The sequence below is a fragment of the Lathamus discolor genome, chromosome 1, assembly GCF_037157495.1.
Source record: "Lathamus discolor isolate bLatDis1 chromosome 1, bLatDis1.hap1, whole genome shotgun sequence".
Classification (NCBI taxonomy): Eukaryota; Metazoa; Chordata; class Aves; order Psittaciformes; family Psittacidae; genus Lathamus; species Lathamus discolor.
Window position 1 is genome coordinate 37,035,130 of NC_088884.1, and position 20,989 is coordinate 37,056,118.

The 20,989-nt window shown below is 47.8% G+C and overlaps 1 protein-coding gene across 1 annotated transcript in view; it reads left to right on the plus strand.

Moving 5' to 3' along the window:
* The window catches only part of CCDC3 (coiled-coil domain containing 3), a 41,922-nt gene extending 33,217 nt beyond the window's left edge, over positions 1-8,705 (plus strand). The window contains exon 3 of the mRNA XM_065667921.1: positions 6,327-8,705. Coding sequence (XP_065523993.1) covers positions 6,327-6,602 — 276 coding nt within the window. The 3' untranslated portion in view covers positions 6,603-8,705. The remainder of the gene's footprint in view (positions 1-6,326) is intronic.
* The last annotated feature ends 12,284 nt before the right edge of the window (positions 8,706-20,989 follow it).

Genomic DNA, 20,989 nt, shown 5'->3' on the forward strand with positions numbered 1-20,989 from the left:
TAATCCCCCTGTGTTCTGTAAAACTACCCCAGCCTGGGAACAGAGGTGCAAGGGCTGTGAGTTCAAAGGCAAAGGGTAGGGTTCTGAAATGGATGCATGCAACACCCACTGCAGATGGGAGCCACCAACAATCCAGACACTTGCCAGAGAAGATCTGCAAAGCACTTAATCTCAGAGAAATATATTTTCCTTAAATGATCTGTTGTTCAGTTTAAGATCATCATTTCAGAACAAGAATAGGTTGTGTTTTTCCTTGTGAGCAACTCTCCTCCCTGTGAGTAAACCATCTTCTGTGCTGAGCTGGTGCCTTGATGGAGCTGCTGGCACTCAGACCTTATGTCACAGCTTGTAAACACCATTCACATCTCCCTGGTACATGGGCCCTTCTCAGCTACTCATGGGGATGTCAGTGCCAAGTATCACTCAAGAGACCTGCCAAGAGGCTTGTCCAAGAGCTGCCCCTGGCAAGCCCTCCAATGATTTTTGGGGTGGTTTTCCTCCAAGCAGCAGTTTAATGCAGACTGGAACAAGCAAGGCTGTTTTTAAAGACTCATGATTGCCCATGGACATGGATTTGGGCATTTCCAGGGCAAGGATCTCCAAACTCCCAAGGACAGTATCTGTATGCTGCCTTTGCAACCTGCCCCAGGTAGGTAGAGAAGCCAGCTGACATTTAGTGGGATTCGGGGTGGGATCCATCTCAGTCTGAGCTAGTGAGGCAATGGAGATGTGTCCCCAGAAGTGGTCCACCTGAGGCAGGTGTCTAAGGTAGGCAAGAAGTCTCCCCTTGGATGTGCCCATTCCTCTCCAATGATGATTGGGAAAGGTGAGATGATTTGCCTTGACTGGATGCATCTTAGGAGTTTAAAGTGAAAATCTTTTCAGAGAGCAGTGAAATGGAAAGAAAAGTGCTGAGACACCTGGGGGGGGGGGGGGGGGGGGGGTGTGTGAGGCCTGGCAGAGGCTCCCTGCAGGCAATGCTTCATACCCCAGTGAAGTCCCCATCTCTAGTATTTCAAATAAAGTGGAGACTGGGGCCACAAGCTTTACATCTCCTATGGCAAATGGTGACCCAGCGTTCAGTAATGTAAGGTAAGAACAGCCGCAATCAATTCTCTCTCTATTCTTATGTATCTTGGTGATTCATAGGAAGTCCCAGGGTGAAATCCCAGCTTGTCTCCATTAATGCCAATGATGCTGGATCTGCCCTTGGGGCCCCGATTTGGTACCTCTGAAAGGTGCAGTCTTGCAGCAAGCAGGGGTGGTTTAACCCAGCACTACCATTCCCCCACCACTTGACCCAAGGGGATGGTTTAACAGTGCTGACAGGAGCTTTTCCACACTTCAGCAGGAGTGTTAGTCTTGTCCAACATGTTCCAATAACTGGAGGCTAAGCCACTCCATCCCAAACCCAATGCCCTTTGCTGCCAGACCCTTCCTGCTATCCTTTGCCACACTGTCCATCTTTCTATCCAAATGCTCATGTGCATGTAGCCTGCTCAAAGGGGTTGAACAGAAGGAGGAAGTGATGCTCAGGGTCTGAAATGGCAAGGCAGGGCTCAAAGGGGACCACCCTGGCCAGGAGAGGTGAACATTCTGTATGTGCCCTTATGAGCTTTCCCAGCAGTTCAGAGGGGTTAGGGAAATGAGTCCTGATGGAGTTAAAGAAAAATAAAGAGCTATGTTTGGCTACTAAGCCCCTTGAGAGAGAGTTCATGAATTATTGCAGTACGGAGACAAATAGAGCTGGAGGTACGCACTTCATGCTGCATAAGGTTTTGGTTTAAGATGTTTTATATAACTCGAACAGCAGTAAAGCACAGAGCAGCAAGTCAACATACAGCAAATGCAGTTTTTACCTTTGCTGCAGAGCAGATTTATAGCAAGGGAAGGCAAGAGGAGAGTGGTGTGGGGATGGGGTGAGCTCGCTGGGATGCAGTGCAAAGGAGGCTCAGCAGGACCTGTGCTTCCCAACCTGCAGTGCTTGGGCTGTGTTTCCAGATTCTTTTATTCCACCAGCTGTTCCCAATAGGTTGCGCACGGGCAATGCTCAGTCTAGAATGTTAAAGGAGTACCCTGGCTACACACTGCTCCAGTGCAGGAGTCAGCAAGAAGATCTGAGGGCAAAAAACCAGTGACCCATGCCCAGCTCTTCTAAATCCATGTCATGGCCATGCAGAGATCAGTCTTATTGTCACACATTCAAAGACATTCCTACAGTCATCTTGCCTGATGACACCCTATATCTAAATGTCTAAAAAGACTGTCTGATGTGAAAGGTATTCTTTAGATACCTGAAGTGAAAGCCTTTTAGGTAGTGGAGCTCCAGTGCTTTTTAGCAGTGCTGCCCCAAAGGAACATGCATGAGGAGCTAGCTAGAACTCAGCTCCTCTGACTTTAGCAGATGAAAGGCAAGACTTGGGTGCCACTGCTGGGTTTTGAATTATTTGAGCTCTGTAACACTAACTTCAGCCAATTAAGGACAGTTTGTGGTGGATGAACACTACCATCATGCCTTTCCTAGCCAGTGTCCCGTTCAAATGAAGCTTCTAGAAGGCAGATGTATGCGTCTGTCAATCAGGTAATTGTATATATATATGTCAGTTCAGGGTGTTTGGTAAAGGGTTCACATGCCTGTAAAGTGATGCTTCAAAAATCAGTTTTATTTGTTACAGTGCTGATTTGTTCGGCAGATGGACAGATCTTGTCAATCATCTAGATGTGGTGAAACTCAAAACTGGGTATATTTGTGACAGGATGTTTCAGACAAATACTCAGATGTATTTAATGTGCAGCTTCACAGCTGTAGGCTGTCTGGGATAAATCCTAAGGCTCTATATGTTTCTTGTGCTACCCTTCTTGTGACATCTCCTGATAATGCTTTAGTCTCAAGTTGACTACTACCGAGGAGGCCTTGCTAACATAACTGTGGAACTGAAACAAGCAGAGGTGCAGACAAAGATCTCCACAACAAACAGCTCTTCTGAACAGTGGGGCATTAAAGAACATAACTTAAAGGAAACCTAGAAAAATAACCCATTAGTTTTTCTCAGGAGCTATTTCCTGGTCCTTCTCCTTGTTTCCCAGGTCTGGGGGCATGTATGCCATTGCTTAACTGCTGCTATTGATACAATGTGGGAATAGGAGTCGTGAGCTATCCATACTTTCCTTCAGTGGCACTAATTGGAACTGGCTCCTCGGTGACCTACCTTGCTGGATAGAGATTTCATTGTCCCTTAAACATTGCATAAACTGCCCCATCACCACCACCTTCTTGTGTACCTGTTGTGCCAAGCTATGATGGGGAATAGCAGCACAGGCCAGTCCCAGAAATGCCTTTGGACGAAGGTTTGCTCTGGATGGTCATCAGTGCAAACTGTGCACATTTCTGGGTGTATGAGACCAGCTAAAATGGGGTGTGAAATTCTTTTCTGTAGATAGGCTCCATAGGGAAGATTGTGCAATGCCGGGATATCTCATCTGGCTGTAAACAAGAGGTATTCAAATAGCAACATGGACCAAGGGCCAGTTAACTTCTCACCTATGTGTTCAGCAGCTGGATTAGTTAAACTGGCTGAGCTGCGCTCTTAGCTATTGCAGTTGCACAGTTCTCAGCACCTTGGTTGCACCCATGTGAACTGCAGCCTTAGCAGTAAGAGCAAAGGTAGGACAGCACCCTTGATTAACCACCGTCTCCACTGAAGAGCCCTGTGACAGTTGCTGTTTGTGACCAGTGTGTGAGAATGTGAGGACTCCACCTTGTTATTTTTCCCCATGTAGAAGGAGCAAAGAGTTTATTTTGCAGCTGGTAGTCCTGTGATTGCAGGCAGGCAGCCAGCTATCAAGCTGTGCTCTTCCTATCACCTACCCTGTTGGTAAACAAAACTGTGCCTGTCCAACAGTACCCCAGCGTTTTATAACGGTGTTGCTTCAGTTGTCTCTCTGGATATATCCAGACAATTTAAGCTCTAAATGGTGGGTTTCAGAATGGAGAGGGAGTGCAAAAGCAAATGAGCTGGTTAGCTTTTGATGGTGTTTGAGAAGTTTCTGAGTGGCTCTGTAGAGCTGGATTACCTCTGCTGACAGATGACTAACCTCAGAAAGTTTGGGAGTGCCTCTGGGATGAGGCTAATGCCATCCCTGATGTCTGCCATCAGATATTACCATTCCCCCACCAGTCAGCTCAGATAGATGAGACACGGTTGGGTTCACACAACCTCACATTTCAGCTGTGTGAATTGTTTGTTCCTCTGCATTGGACTATGTTATGTGCCATGCCTATCACTGCATCGATGGAAAAGGCAAGAAATCCCTCATGAAGTAGAGTTTCCACCTCCTGTCTTCCCAGCAAATGTCTTTTCCTAACTCAGTGCTCTCCTTTGCAGGGATTTAAATTCAAGAAGTGTTCTGCTTGAAGTTTTGCAAGGGTTTGGCAAGCACAAAAGCCAAGATGTGCTGGCTGTTTTCAAACAGCACTTGGAATGAGCTGGCATCAGAACCAAACTCCCTCCTCTTCAGTGCAGTCTCTGGCCCTCTGTCTGTGAGCTCCCAGTCTCCCTTGTATGTATTTATAAAAGAACCCTTATGAGAGGATGGTCAGAGCAAGCATTTGCCTTTTAGCAAAGCACTTCAGTGTTTTTGCACCAGAAACAAAGACTCATGGGGACTGGAAGCAGTTGCTGTGTTTGTATTGACTGGCCAGGGCTTTCAGCTGCTGGGGGTTTCCAAAGCAAAGGAAATGTTATTCATCAAAGCGGGCTCCCTCCCCTACTTGCAGTTGTTGAAAATACTACAAAGCAAGATGGAAAGAAACATGTAATCCTTCATCATCACAGTGAGGATTTACTTGTTTATTTAGATTCCCTGTCTGTTCCAAATGTTCTGCCAGAGAAAGCCCGCCCAGGCTCCAGGAGTGCTTGACACACACAAAGTAACCTAGATGTATATAGGAGATAAAAGCAGCAGAAGACTCTGCCCCTCTTCATATTGTACTAGTGCAGGAGTTAGCTGAAAGTCCCACTTGCACAATAAAATATCTCAAGATGCTTTTCGTAGGAAAAGAAGGCAGGAGGGACATCACCCCAGGCAGAAAGAGGTTTTGGTGGTGGCTTCTCTTTTCCTGCTTGCAAAACGTGGCCCATGGAACTTGGTGCCTTCGTAGCCAGTGAAAAGAGAGTCGTGTTCAGTGATTCCTCCCACTTGATTCCCCCCTCTTGAAGGGTGTCTCTCCTTGCAGACATACAGGGGAAACCAAAAGAGAGGAGCCCAAACACAAGTCTCACTTTTAGCTGCTTCAGAGAAGGCAGCTGAATCCCATCCCAAGTGACACTGTCCGTCAGGAACGCAACTCCTTTGCATTGAAACTAGCCAGCAGCCTTTGTAGCTGGTGTTTCTCATCCCATTCCTATTGCTGGACGTACAAATGGGAAGCAAGTCAGAAACAGGAGACTGTGAACATGGCAATCGCATGTAGCTGAGACGGACTCATCCTAGGGTGAGTTAGTAGAGGAAGAACAGATGTTTTACATTTGGACCACAATGCAATGCAGTGAGTTTGAAGATGCCCTGTGAGCTGCTGTTCTAGTGATGCCTTGGGTGCAGCAGCTTTGAAGCTGGCTTTTTTTCTTGCCTACCTAAGAGCCAAAGGCATGAGCAGACATCAAGAGCTTAAAGTCCCTCCTGGGGGCAATACTGCAATACGTTGGAAGGAGACAGAATGTGAGGGGCAGTTTTCAGCCAATGACCCCCTCAAAAAATCAATTCTATTAAAGTTATGGGGTCTTGAATGCTTCTAGAGACAGCTGAGAATTTACCCCTTAGGCTTTTGTCTGAAAGAAGCCCATATAATGCGGTATTTAAGATAACTCAGTTCTTGAAAAAGCAAACCCAAGCAGTCTGTGTTCTGTGGGTGCTGTCCCCATTTCACATGTTGATGTCAAGATCAAAGGGCAGGCTTGCATCAAAATCTGGGGTTTCTGAAGGGCTGCTAAGCTGAATCAAACCTAGAGTTTCCCAAAAGTGACACCCCTTGGCCCGAACTCATTTCATACCAGAAATTCAATGTAGTGGGCTGGACAGGTCTGTCAAAACAGACCATAAAAGTAATTGTGGATCATTAGTGTCATTAAAATCAGCAATTTTGGGTCTTTTGTGAGTATAGAAATGAAAGAGAGTATTTTACTAAACAAGGTATGAAAATAGTATAGAACTTCCCAAAAAAGCATTCTGCTTTTGTAGAGCTGGGGGGTGTTTCAAGGAACCGCTTGCTTTAATAAGCTTTTGTGTGAAGCTCACTTGTTTTTGTGTTGTTTCTCCTGTCCCTTCAGCTCATGTGCTCCTCAGTGCAGAAAGCCCTGTTTGAGGAGGAGGACAGAGTGAAGAAGCTGCAGCAGAAAGTGGCGACGCTGGAGAAGAGGAACAAGCAGCTGCGGGATCGGGTGAAGAAAGTCAAGAGGTCTCTCCGGCAAGCCAGGAAAAACACCAGGCACATGGAACAGATGAACCGAAAGCTCAGTGAGAAACTTTCCTCTGCCAGTGGTCAAATCCCCTATATTAACTCTTTGAAGCAGGAGAACTCTCATGCTACCTACCTTAAAGTATAATGCAAGAGTAAGTGCTCAGGCCAATGGTAATGGCGAATTTTGCCTGCATTAGGTCAGGATCTGGTCCTCACACCTTGTCTACACCACTTCAAACCTTGCATGGGAAACAGATCTGAACTTGCTTTGGACACACAGCTAGATTAAACAAGAATACAAACTGGATTTGGCTGTGTGTTGATGGCACAGCTCAAACCCCGCGTCCTCGCTGTCCTCAGTGGACCAGACAGTAATGTGTGCTTCTCCAACCTCACCCCCTTCCACCTCTGTCACCAGATTCAGGTTGTCTTTGATGAAGGTGGCATGGGCCCCATGGGCCATTGCAGGCACTCCATTTGCAGGAGCTCGTCTTGCCAACTCCTCACATGGGCTGGGTAAGCAAGGCCAGGGGATATATGGATATAGATGCTATGGGAAGAATGCAGACATGAATGCTCTTTGCTCCATCATTATGCCCAAGATCTCAACCTTGCTTAAGCTTGACTAAATTCTACACCCAGTGTCTGAGCAAAGGCCATGTCTGGGATACAGTCAATTTGGGCCTCTCTCCAAAATGAAGTATAGATGTGCCCAAATTGTCTGAAGATGCTTATAGATGTCCCTAGGTATTCTAAATAGAAATATCTATTATGTTTTATTTTACCAGGAAGTGCCTCAAGGGTCTCAGTAACTCCCTCAGGTGCTTTTATCATTGTTCAGCTAACAAGTGTTGGAAACACATAATTTTGAGATTGTGTCTAGGACCTAACGCAGCTCCAACATTCAGGAGTGAACTTAGCCTGACTATTAGTGTGTGTGGGATCAGGCCCAGCAGGCAGTTACAGATTCCATTTTCAAGCAGGTTTCATTTACAGTGTGGTCAAGGCTTCAAGTTCTGTAATCACTGTTTGAGGTATATTGGAGGTTGCTGGGCAGCCTCACTTAGTTACACTTAGATACTGTAGAGACCACATCAATATTGACAGGGCATTAAAAATTAAGGTAGTTTATATATGTATATATTTTAAAAACCTATAGAAAATATTTTTATTACACATCTGATATAGTCTAAGTTCTTAAGATATGAAGCAAATCCCATTTCTTGGTTATCTCGTTAAAACAGAAGTTCATCACATCCTTTATTCAACATTTACAAATTGACTTGTGCTCAAGTAGCATAGGTTAAGGAATCAGTACCCGTGGCTAACATTTTCAGCAGTGTTAATGTACTAGAGCATGTCTTGGGTCTTGTTACTCAATCAACTTTCCTTCGTAACAGGGCCCCATAAAAAGAGAAAGAAGAGTTTTTGTGGTTTTCTTCCTTTCTCAAAGCAGTTTTTCTTACTCCAAGCATGAGACACAAGTGCAGATATGCTTCAGGGACTGCTTGCTCAGCCGTTGGCAACACTGACAAAACACCAGAGCAAAACCCGATACATACAAGGTGGACTGATGCAGATTATCTTCAACACACAGATGAGGTTCTCAGCAGTAACAGGGCGCAAACCAGCACTCTGCTCCTAACTCTCCACGCTTCCCAGACCACTGCATGGTGTACCTGCTATGTCTCAGCACTCAAGATTAGAGTATATCCAGGCCACAGCCCTGCTAGACCACGCTTTAACTCTCCCTGCACTAGGAAAAGCCCGTATCAGCTTTCAGCCATGAGCTTCAGTCCAAGCTGAACTTAGAAGTTAAGCCTTGTGTTGGCTTTTAGGATGCTGCTGAGTTTAATTACCTTCCAGTTTCACTCCTTTTGGAAATAGAGCTTTCTCCACATCCTCCCTTGAAATAATATTGGCATTTCTGAAGATTCTGACTCCTCCACAAGCTCCCCTGGTTTCAAAGGCTTCGCCTACCAAATCAGCACAATTTGAGTTGGTTTGTGCTGTAGTCAGCAATGCTGTTTCCTGACAATTACTACAGACCTAAGGCTTCCCTAGAAGCCATCAAGAGACTTTAACTCCAAAATCCAAATACATAGGAAAGTAACTACTTTTTTTGTTTGGTTGGTTCTGATTTCCAAACTGCTGTTTAAATAAATGAACTGTTTTTTCCTGATATTGGTATTAAAAGCTTGTGTTTGAATTCTTTTTTGTTAATAAAAATATTCTCCTCTGGTATTCATTCATGTTTTAGAAATGCTTGTATAAAGCTGAGGAAGTATGGTTAATACAGCCTTACCTCTGCTATTCTTGCAGATTTTCCGCACACAGTGTTGAAAATCCTTTACTTCTGGCTGATTCTTCTGTCTCTTGATGAAAAGATTGGGATTTTCTCCCTATTTCCCCCTTTCTCTAGCTTAAAAAAAGTAAACCAGCTTGTTCTCCTTGTCACTTCTGTGACAGTTTTGTTATTTGCAAAGGAAACAAAACAACCCAAAAGCAAAATTCAAACTCAAACCAAAACGTCGCCTTTGGGTACAAATCCGAAAAATAGTTTCCTTGTGAGGTTTTTTTCCTTTCATTCCTTGGGTTTGGATCATTCCCAGAGATAAGGATTAGCAGTCAGACCAGATCACCAGTTAACCCTCTCCACAAGGAACAAGGGATAATGCCAAGCCCAAATAAAAATGCTATTGAAGTGTCATCACTGACTGCCTCTCCTTGGTGGTAGTATCCACAGAGTGACCAGGGAGGCTGTATGGACAGGAAACAGGAATGGGAACTGGAATTTGTCTGCATCCATTCAGGTTGGTACATGCCACATAGGGCCTGACACATACTCTAATGTTTAGACTCACCCTGCATCAGCTTCAGGGACCAGCTAATCTGGAATCCCACTAAAAGGGCAAAATTTCATGCCATTTGCCAAGTCAGTGTGAAAGGCATGACGGAATATGTTCCTTTTGAAGAGCTACATGGGAGAGACTGGGGTGCAGAAGTGCAGAGGAGGTTGCCATAGCTGGATGGGTTGGCAAAGGATGGCATAGAAATCAAATAATCCTGGATAAAAAGGAGCAACAACAACAACAACAGAAATCAGAAGTGTATAGATGAGGAAAGCAATTGGTTAGAAGCAACACCAAATGTGGCAGCCTCCCATGAAAAGTTAAAGATGCTGTACAAATCAATAACATCTGCTTCTGCAAACGCATCAGGAGCTTGAAGGCTGCCAGAATGTCTGCAGGGCCAGTGCTAGGGCTAGGGGTTCCCAGAGCAGATAAAGCCAGAACCAGAGGCAAGGAGAGGGGCTTCGGCAGCTGTGTTCACTGTGGAGGAATTCAGGGATGCTCCAATGGCCGAATCAGTTTTTCCTGATGGATCCAGAGGATGACAAGAAGAAGAGAAAGAGCAAAATGAATAGTGATAAATTGCAAAGACAGAGAGCAAAAAGGTTTGAACAGTAGCAAAGAGTAGACTTAGCTGTGTGATGCTGGGTGAGTGACTGACAACCAAACCAAGTGAAATGCAGTGTAGGTAATGTAAAAAGATACTAAAGGGAGAAAATAAAAGCAGCCCTATCTTTTCACACAAAAGGAGATGCTCTGAGCTGGCACCAGCCAGCGAAAATCATTGTACACAATCAGTGATAAATTAGTCAATAAATTGAATTCATCTAGTATCATGGTGACAAAGAGGTTGCTTCGTATTCAATGAAAACGTTGCCTCAACACTTAGCTGCAATCAAAATGGAGCTGAAGTGGTACAAATTGTTCGGAAAGGGCTAGAGACCATAATTACACTGGTAAGTACGAGGGATGCCTACTTCTGTGATGTAGGGGGCTGTTATTCCATGCATCAAAAACGTGACTAATAGGAAATGTATAGTGAGAGGCAACAAGGAAAACCCAAAAAACCAAAGTAGTTTCATATGAGAAGCAACTGTATTTTCCAGGACTTTGGGCTGGAGGAGAATGACAGAGGTGAAACAGGAGAGGGGAAATTTGGGGATTGTCCTCTTTTCACCACATGCCTCTGTTGTGCTTCTTCAGTCACTGGTTAAACTTTTGCGAGGTTTGTGTGTCTCACCAGAGCTGAAGTGGATACTTCAGATGCTCATCTGCACCCAAAAAAGCACCTTCTGTCCTTAGACTATACAATAGGATTTGATGGGTTTTTTGAAAGTCGATGCTTATAGAGCAAAGTACTGTATAGTATATATATAAATAATACAACAGAAAATCAGTATTTGCTTATACAGCGAATAAACTGTACAATTGTCTTTTAAATCCCAAGCACTCTTTTGATTTAACAACCCTACCTGGGTAGCTCAGGAAGAGCCATATAGTAAAGCAGGATTTATGGAGAGCAAACCATGTTAGCAGCTTTCTCTGCTCCTTAACACCAAAACCATTGAGAAAAGAATGACTTCCATATGTTTGAACAATAATTTAAGGAAATAGCCATGTTACTCTCTTTGGGTTTGAGCAGGAGGGGTTTTTGGACCAGAAGAGCACAGTGGTGTTCAAAGCTGTATGAATAAAGCCCAGTTCTAATACTCAAAACTTCTTACCAGGCTAGCTAATCTCTCATTAATGACACAAACGACCCCAAACTAATTGTGGAGAGCAGATAAAACTGACAAGGTATGTCATTCTTTCTTATAATAAATCCAAATAATTGCAAGGAAAATTCATTTTCCTTCCCATTTAACCCCAATTATTTTCATTTAATCACAGAAACATTGCTATTTTCCTCCAGACCAGACTGCTTTGTGTGTGAAACATCGTTTCCAACATGCACTTGGTTCTAGGCATGTTTCTAATCCCCTAAAACAAACACAGAGAGCAGCACAGCACGTCCCAGCATACGTGGCACGGATAGGAGGGCTCAGTGTCTCTGGCTGTATCAGCAGGAAATCAGACCAAGGCATCCCAAGAGGGACTTCCCAAGTGGCACTGGAGCTAATGCCTGGGGAAGCAGGCACAACACAGAGGTAGTGGGGCAGGAGTGATGCTGTCTTTCTGAGGAATCACCTTTTGGTAGGTCAAGGTTTGGTGTAGATGATACCAAGTTGGGTGGGACCTGCAGGTGCTGACTGATGGAGCTGAGCATGAGCAGCTTGTGCCCAGGCAGCCAGGAAGCCCCCAGCGTCCTGGCCTGTATCAGCACCAGTGCGGCAGCAGGGCCAGGGCAGTGATTGTGCCCCTGCACTGGGCACTGGTGAGGCCGCACCTCGAATCCTGTGTTCAGCTCTGGGCCCTCACTGCAAGAGAGACATTGAGGTGCTGGAGCGGGGCCAGAGAAGGGCAACGGAGCTGGTGCAGGGCCTGGAGCACAAGTGTGATGGGGAACGGCTGAGGGACCTGGGGGGGTCAGTCTGGAGAAGAGAAGGCTCAGGGGGGACCTGATCGCTCCCTACAGCTGCCTGAGAGGAGGATGGAGCCAGGAGGGGCTGGGCTCTGCTCCCAGGGAACAAGGGATGGGACAAGAGGAAACGGCCTCAAGTTGTGGTTTATGTTGGATACGAGGAAAATGCCTTCACCACAGGGGTACTGGGACAGGCTGCCCAGGGCAGTGGTGGAGTCGCCATCCCTGGAGGTATTTAAAAGACGTGTAGATGTGGTGCTTGGGGACATGGTTTAGTGGTGGACTTGGCAGTGCTGGGGAACGGTTAGACTCAATGATCTTAAAGGTCTGTTCCAACCTAAATGATTCTATAATTCTATGACTTGGTTGGTTTTCCATTGGATGGGCTTGCTGGCATCACACCACTCTCAAGGTGCCTGATTTCTTCTGATGAGAGTGTCCTAGTAATCACTTGCTGCTTTGGTTAATGCTAATTGTCCACCATGGCATCTCCCACTCTGGTTACCTGCCTACGAATAGTGTCTTTTTTTCTTTTTACTGCAGTTTTCCAGAAACAAGGAGCCATTTCTCAGAACAAGGTGGTGGTGCTGAATAACTGTTTAATTGTTTTGCAGCACTAAATTTAATCCAGGAAGAGATATTTTCTTTGGCAGGCTCCCACTTCGGAGTCACGACAAAATTTGGCAGAAGGCCGCTCCCATCCTTACACCTTCCTGCCCCAACAGAAACCAGCAGGAGGCCTTTGAAATGTCTTGGTTTTGCAATGCGCACATGCTCAGCAAAGCTTTGTAGTGCTTCATGGCTAAAACCACAGCAAATGCCCTTAGTGAAGCTGAGCCTGTCCTGGGCCATCATTCCAAGTGGACAGCCAAGCTGCCACAGACGGCAGCACAGACGGCAGCACAGACAGCCCATGCCAGAGCAGATAAACCCAGGTTTTTATTGTATCTCCAGCTCCAGGAGGCCTCTGCAGTGCCCTGGGGCTGGGACATATGCTGGGGAAGGCAACGGTCTGTGCCTGCAGAGAGGTGCCATAAGGACAAGGGTGCTCGAATGAGCTCAGAAAGGAGATCATAGAATCATAGAATAGTTCGGGTTGGAAAGGACCTTAAGATCATCCAGTTCCAATCCCCCTGCCATGGGCAGGGACACCTCACACTAAACCATCCAACACAAGGCTCTGTCCAATCTGGCCTTGAACATCGCCAGGGATGGAGCACTCACAGCTTCCCTGGGCAACCGATTCCAGTGCCTCACCACCCTAACAGGAAAGAACTTCCTCCTTACATCTGACCTGAACTTCTCCTGTTTCAGTTTGAACCCATTACCCCTTGTCCTGTCACTACAGTCCCTGACGAAGAGTCCCTCCCCAGCATCCCTATAGGCCCCCTTCAGATACTGGAAGGCTGCTATGAGGTCTCCATGCAGCCTTCTCTTCTCCAGGCTGAACAGCTCCAACTTCCTCAGCCTGTCTTCATACGGGAGGTGCTCCAGTCCCCTGATCATCCTCGTGGCCCTCCTCTGGACTTGTTCCAGCAGTTCCATGTCCTTTTTATGTTGAGGACACCAGAACTGCACACAATACTCCAGGTGAGATAAGGAGTAGCAACAGGAAAGAAACGAGCTGGAGCCCTCATAGGGCCAGAACTTGTCTTACAGAGGTGCTCAACAGTGCCTATATGGGACTCCTGGTAAAAGGAGGGTCATTTGCTGTGCACTGTCCATCCAGGGTCTGCATGAGAGAGCCCGAAGGCCACCACTGGTGAGGGCTCAGCTGTGTCAGTGACAGTTCACTGAGGGAAGAGGAGGTATTTGGTTTAAAACCAGACTGGCAGAGCACTGGGGAAGGTCAGGCTCACTGCATTCCTTGGCAAAGACCCCTTTATCATTACATGTGTTTTGTATCAGCACATGGCCAGGAGTGGCATAGCTCCAGCTCTAGATCCAGGCAAAGCACAAGCATGGACAGCAAGGAATAAGTGATCACTTCTATGGTGGGAGCAATCCAGGCAAGCTTGCTGCTGATTTAAGGCATTGCTTTCAGGTGGCAGTTTGGCAGCATGGTGAAGAGTAGAGGTGAGCTCAACCCGTCGCTGCCAGCATCCAGAGCACACAAAGCGGCCTGGCTCCTTTTCTCCATTTCTAATGGCTCTTACAGGCTCTTGGGATCTTTTCTGCAAGAAAGGCAGCTGAAAGGAAACCCAAAACCACATGGTTTTGGAGGGCCACCAGCTGCCAAAGCGCAGCCCATAGATCACAGTCTGGGAACAAAGGCAACTGAATACTTCACCTTTCCACTGACTACCTCGACTCCTTAAAATACTTCAAGTGCTTCAAGCAAGGCTTTGCATGATCCACTCTAAGTGAAGCAAAGGCACCAAAACACATGTAAATCACTTAACTCGTACAGCACTTCAACAGCAGGCCTGCACAAGAAAATTTAGGGATCCTCAACTTTTGCCCTCTGCTCTGGTATCCAAATGCCAACTGCACATCAGTGAAGGGATGCAGCAGCCTGCAGAGGATGAACCAGAGTGGTCCGTGTTAGGTGCCAAAATCTGGATCACTTTTTCAGACAGGATCACACCCAGCTGAACAAAAGCAATGGGACAAATGTGCTCTTGGCTGGAGCAAAGACCGGGGAGGTCTCTTCTGCTCCTCAGCATCAAGAGCTCTTTCAACAGCCCTCAGCTATTAAAAGTCCCCACACAGAACCCAGGTCTTTCAGGATACTGCCATAATTTGGCACTTCTGATAGGCCCAGGCTGCCTGGGAGAAGGCAAACTGGGGAATCCATAGTGACAGAAACCATGGGGATGTCATCCCTTTGCTGTGGCCATGCACAGAGGATGACAAGCTCTTGGGCAGGGAAGCCACCACCTGCAGTCTTCCCAAACAGCTCTCGGAGTGCTCCCCATACAAGCAGAGGCTGGAAACCCATTGCTTTTCCTCAGTGTTTCCTTGCAGAGGAAACAAGCTCTGTGCAGAGCAGAGCAGAGTTTGGGCACTTCCGTTTTCCCTGTCCAGTCCTGTTTACTTCAGCAGATAGGCCTTAATGCAAGCCACAATTTTTACAGGGCCCAGTCGAGTCCAGTCTCTGCCGTTTGTAAGTATCTGCCCTGGCACCAGCTCTGCTCCCTCTGCCCATGCACACATCCCACAGGCTTCAGAGGGAAAGTTTGCTTCCGCCAGGGCTCTGCTCAGCTGAGTCAGTGCTGGAGCCTGCATTTTGCTCTCTGCCCACAGCCTCTCTTGCAGCCTTGGACCTGCTGTTTGCTCAGTAAAGCAAAGCTGCTCCGTGGGTATGGTGCCTTGGGCCATCAGAGAAGTTTCATTGGCTTCCCACAGAGCAACAAGGGGGCTTGTGGGCTGTCCCATGAATTCAGAGAGTAGGAAGGGAGCAGCAGCCTGATTGAAAAGTATTTCAGGTTATTCATAGAATCACAGCATGGTTTAGGTTGGAAAAGACCTTAAAGCTCATCCAGCTCCAACCCCCTGCCACGGGCAGGGACCCTTTCCACCAGAGCAGGTTGCTCCAAGCCCCTGTGTCCAACCCGGCCTTGAACACTGCCAGGGATGGGGCAGCCACAGCTTCTCTGGGCACTCTGTGCCAGCGCCTCAGCACCCTCACAGGGAAGAATTTGTTCCTAATATCTAATCTAAATCTACCCTCTTTCAGTTTAAAACCATTACCCCTCATCCTATCACTACACTCCCTGATGAACAGTCCACCCCCATATTTCATATAAGCCCTATTTAAATACTGGAAGGCTGCTAGGAGGTTTTCCTGGAGCCTTCTCTTCTCCAGGCTAAACAACCCCAACTCGTTCAGCCTGTCCTCACAGGGAAGATGCTCCATCCCCCTGATCATTTTTATGGCCCTCCTTTGGACCCACTCAAACAGGTCCATGTCTTATACTGGGTGCCCAGAGCTGCACGAGGTGGGGTGACAGGACATCTGAGTAGAGGGGAAGAATCACCTCTGTCAACCTGGCCACACTTCTTCTAACATTCACAGCCCCACGTCTTCACCCAGGAGGAAAAAGTGGGTCTGATGGTTAGAGATGATCCCTTGGGGTCACTGGTAGTTTGTGAAGAGGAGAGAGGGACCCTCACCAAGGCACACAAGGCTGGACCAGCTAAGAAGGGAGGAGGAAAGTGCAGATCAGCAAGTTGTCCCAACCACTTATTTATGTCTCAGATGACATTTCTGTTCCACTTCCCCTGCCCAGAGAAAAGCAGAGAGCCTCCAAAGCAAAAGGGATTTATTTGATCTGCCATGCCAGTGAAGCTCAGGCAGACGATGGATGGGATGGATGGGATGGAATGCCTGATCTCTGCTCACCGTCTGAGGACAAATGCATGAGTGCATCACAAAGAGCTGCTCCCTTGAGCTGCTCCCATGCATTTCCATGGGAACAGGGCAACTGTTTGGGTTTCTTCTTTTTTACTATTTCTGTTATGATTACTTCTGACATATCCTGCTAGCTGGAGACTTGGCCTTGAGAGATAAGGAAGAAGAAACGTCACAGACTGTTGTCAATAAATTATTTTTCCCATTTCTTGATGCCAGGAAAAGCAAAGTCCTTTCCTTTGCTGGAGGAAAACAGATCATGGGTCATGCTGTCTTCATATTACTTGTTTCAGAGATGCTAGAAATTGCAATGCACCAATAGGTTCAGCATGTTGGAAGCTGGCAGCAATGAAAAGCTTTTCGGTAGTAAAAGAAAACATCTCATAACTCAATCTCTCTTCTCTTGTGTATATGTGGGTGATTCAGGCTCTGTTTTAGGATTACAATCTATTCGTCCTCTCCATCGCAAAATGAAGGCTTCAGTTTGCTCTCTACAAACAGAAGATGAAAAGCTGATTCCTGCTTCAAGAAATGAATCCTATAATTGCAGCTGGAAGCAGAACTGTTTGCCAGGAGAGTGGGACAGCTGTGATTTTACACCACTTCCAGTAGCTGTATTTACACTGTTCAGGTTGAAAGTTTCTATGCTGGTGCCGTTCTCTGCCTCTGTGCACGGAAAAAGTTGTTTCCAAACTGTCAGTGATTGCTGGGGCGCTCTGCAACCAAAAAACATTTTATTTTCCTCTAAATATTTTTGCTGATTTTTTTACCATCTCCATCCTTGGAGCAAAGAGCTGGAGCCGGATGCGGATATTTTTCCGTCAAGTCTGTTATTTCTGCGGAAAATCCACCCCTATTCAGGCAGGTTATAATGAATGGTTGAGTACTTCAGCTGCAGACACTCAGCCAAGTCTTCCTCTTAACCAGGTTCACTGTTCCATTCTTATGGACCACACTAGTACTGGTAAACTGGAACATAGGAAGTTCCACGTTAACATCAGGAAGAACTTCTTTACTGTAAGAGTGACAGAGCACTGGAACAGGTTGCCCAGGGGGGTTGTGGAGTCTCCTACACTGGAGATATTCAAGGCCCGCCTGGACAAGTTCCTGTGTGATGTACTGTAGGTTACCCTGCTCTTGCAGGGGGGTTGGACTAGATGATCTTTTTAGGTCCCTTCCAACCCTTGGGATTCTGTGATTCTGTGATTCTGTGATTGATGGGATTCCGAGCATTGTACCATAGCTCAGAAACACAATGAAATATGATGGTCCAAGTGGTGCTGCTTGCTAAAAGTCTCTGCCAGAGTATTGCTTGTAGATGCATCCTTATACCACTAGGGAAGCCCTTCCTGTGGCCACACATTTGTGTGTGTGGAGATAAAAAGCATCACAGACCTGGAATTGCTCTGAGATGGAGAGTCTGGTCAAAAAAACAGTGGTCCTGGTCTCATTTCCATTGAGATCTAAGGGAACAAGGCTGTTTTCTGTGCCAGGAAACCTCACCTCACTCAAAACCCCACCTCCTATTCTCTTTTGTGTCTGTGGCACAAGAAGGCATGGCAGTATCAACTGCTTTTGCTCACAGCCCTGTTGCTTGAGATGGTATCCTAATAATCCATGTGCTTCCTACAACTAGGTCGTGGTTGCACCAAGCATGACTCTGTGAATGAAGCACTCTACAGATAGGAACAGCTTCACACTTGCGGGCCTTTGTCCTCATGGGGGACTTCAACCACCCTGATGTCTGTGGGAGCGATGGTACAGCCCAGCACAAGCAATCCAGGAAGTTCCTTGATTGTGTGGAAGACAACTTCCTTCTGCAAGTAATAGAGGAGCCGACAAGGAGAGGTGCCATGCTCGACCTTGTGCTCACCAATGGGGAACAGCTCATTGGAAATGTGATGGTCCAGGGCAGCCTTGGTTGTAGCGATCATGAGATGGTCGAGTTCAAGATCCTCAGGAGAGTGAGAAGAGTGTGCAGCAAGCTCACTGCCCTGGACTGCAAGAGAGCAGACTTTGGCCTCTTCAGGAGCCTGCTTAGTAAGGTTCCACTGGATATAGCCCTGGAGGGCAGGGGGGCCCAAGACTCTTGGTTGATATTCAAGGATCACCTGCTACAAGCTCAGGAGTGCTGCATCCCAACTAGAAGGAAGTGCAGCAGGAGGGCCAGGAGACCTCCTTGGATGGATAAGGAGCTGCTGAGGAAACTTTGAAGGAAAAAAAGAGGCTTATAAAAGGTGGAAGGAAGGACAGGCAGCCTGGGAAGATTACAGGGATGTTGTCTGGGAAGCTAGGGACCAGGCTAGGAAAGCTAAGGCCCAGTTAGAATTAAACTTGGCTAGGGATGTTAAGGATAACAGGAAGGGATTCTATAGGTACGTAGCGAATAAAAGACAGACTAGGGACAACGCGGGCCCTCTCCAGAAGCTCTCGGGAGAACTGGCTACCCTGGATTTGGAGAAGGCTGAGGTTCTGAATGACTTCTTTGCCTTGGTCTTCCCTGGCAAAGGCTCTGACTGCACCACCCACGTCTCGGAAGGCAGACGCAGGGACTGTGAGAATGAAGACCTTGGGCCCACGGTAGGAGAGGATCTGGTTCGAGACCATCTTAAGAACCTGAACGTACACAAGTTCATGGGACCTGATGAAATCCATCCACGGGTCCTGAAGGAGCTGGCAAATGAAGTTGCTAAGCCACTGTCCATCATATTTGAAAAATCATGGCAGTCAGGTGAAGCTCCCGATGACTGGAAAAAGGGAAATATAACCCCCGTTTTCAAGAAGGGGAAAATGGAAGACCCGGGGAATTACAGACCAGTCAGTCTCACCTCTGTGCCTGGTAAAATCTTGGAGCACATTCTCCTGGAAGGCATGCTAAGGCACATGAAAAACAACAAGGTGCTTGGGTGACAGCCAGCATGGCTTCACTAAGGGGAAATCCTGCCTGACCAATTTGGTGGCCTTCTGTGATGGGGCTACAGAACTGATGGACAGGGGTAGAGCAGTTGATGTCATCTACCTCGACTTGTGCAAAGCGTTTGACACTGTCCCACATGACATCCTTCTCTCTCAATTGGTGAGATATCAATTTGATGGATGGACCACTCGGTGGATAAAGAACTGGCTGGATGGCTGCACGCAAAGAGTTGTAGTCAATGGCTCAATGTCAGGCTCACAGCTGTGCTTCACGACAGGCAATTTAAGTGCAGTGGTTCATAGAATCATAGAATCACAGAATGGTCTGGGTTAGGGACCTTAAGATTATCCAGTTCCAACCCCCATGTCACCAACAAAATCGTTGAACAAGACCGGTCCCAACACTGATCCCTGAGGGACACCACTCGTTACTGGTCTCCAGCCGGACATTGAGCCATTGACCACAACTCTTTGCGTGCGGCCATCCAGCCAGTTCTTTATCCACTGAGTGGACCGCCTATCAAACTGATGTCTCTCCAATTTAGAGACAAAGGTCTTGTGTGGGACAATGTCAAACACTTTGACACATAACTTTTCATCCCAACTGCAGCACGTCAGCACTGCTCAGATCGATCTCAAGCTGATTGTGGGACAGTGCCATTGAGATGGCCCTGGCCCTGTGGAATTGGCCAGCCAGCACAGCATTCAACCAGATTATGGTCTATTTAAGCACAAGAGTTTATTTCAGTCATCTCAAGAGGTAAAGTTAGGATTGCCCCTTGTTCCCCATGAAGCTGCAGCCCCTTCAGGGCTCGTCCTCATCCCCTTCTGCGCAGCCGTTCCGGAACTCTGGTGTCACGGAGCTGTGATGTCGCAGCCGGTGTTCCACCGGCAACTGCCCGTTACCAGTGAGACCCACAACAGAGAGACCCTCGCACCTGCCCCTGCTCTTTTCCTGTGCTCCCTGTGACCCTTTCTGCCCCGCTCTCAACCCTTCTAACCTGCTGCCTGCCCTGATCTCCTGTTCCCTGACCCACGGTCCTATCCTGGTACCCCATGCAGCCCTCCAGGAAGAGCAGAGTTGTCCTGCTGGCAGCCCAGCCCAGCCCTTGCGGGAGCGAGGAGATCAAGAGCTGCATCCGCAGAGTAAGGAGCCCGTGGGTGCCGAGGCAGGCGCGGGGCCGGGTCTGTGCCCGGGTCCCGCAGGCGGGGAGCACGGTCGCTCACCCCTGTCCTCTCTGCTCGGCAGGTCCTCAAGCCCTTACCGCCCCGCAAGGTGCTCAAGAAAACCAGGCGCAGGCTCCTCCAGCTGCAAGTGCCAGCGTGTCAGAGCTGGTGGGTGCTGCTGGACAAGGAGCCCCCGGCCTCCCTCCAGCTCCTGCTGGGGACGTGCCCGGGGCCCCAGCGCCCCACGGCTCTGCCCGGGCTGCGAGAGGGGACCGGGTGCCCAGACCCTCATCCCATAGCTCTGCTCTGCTGCCCAGGGCAGCACCAATGCACTCTTCTGCTTGGCTTTTGCCTTAGGCTGTTCCAACAAATGAGAGAGCTGGAGGAGGAGGCTGCCAGCAGGACCCAAGGGGGGCTGCAGCAGGAGGACATGGAAGTTGACATGAAGGCGGATGAGGCAATGGACGTTGATATGCAGTTGGAGGAGATGGAGGAAATGGAGGTGGACTGAGGAGTGGTAAGGCAGCACGTGCCCCCCTTCCACTGCCAGCAGTGAGGTTGGCTCGGCTGCTGCCACGCTGGGGCTTGGGCTGTGTGCGACAGCCCCGCTGCATGGACACGGTGCCCGGTGGTCTCGTCCTGGCAGCACAAGCGCCACCGCTGCGCTGCCCTGCGCTGCCCTGGGGCCACGCGAGCCGAGTCTGATCGCATAGAGCCCGGCT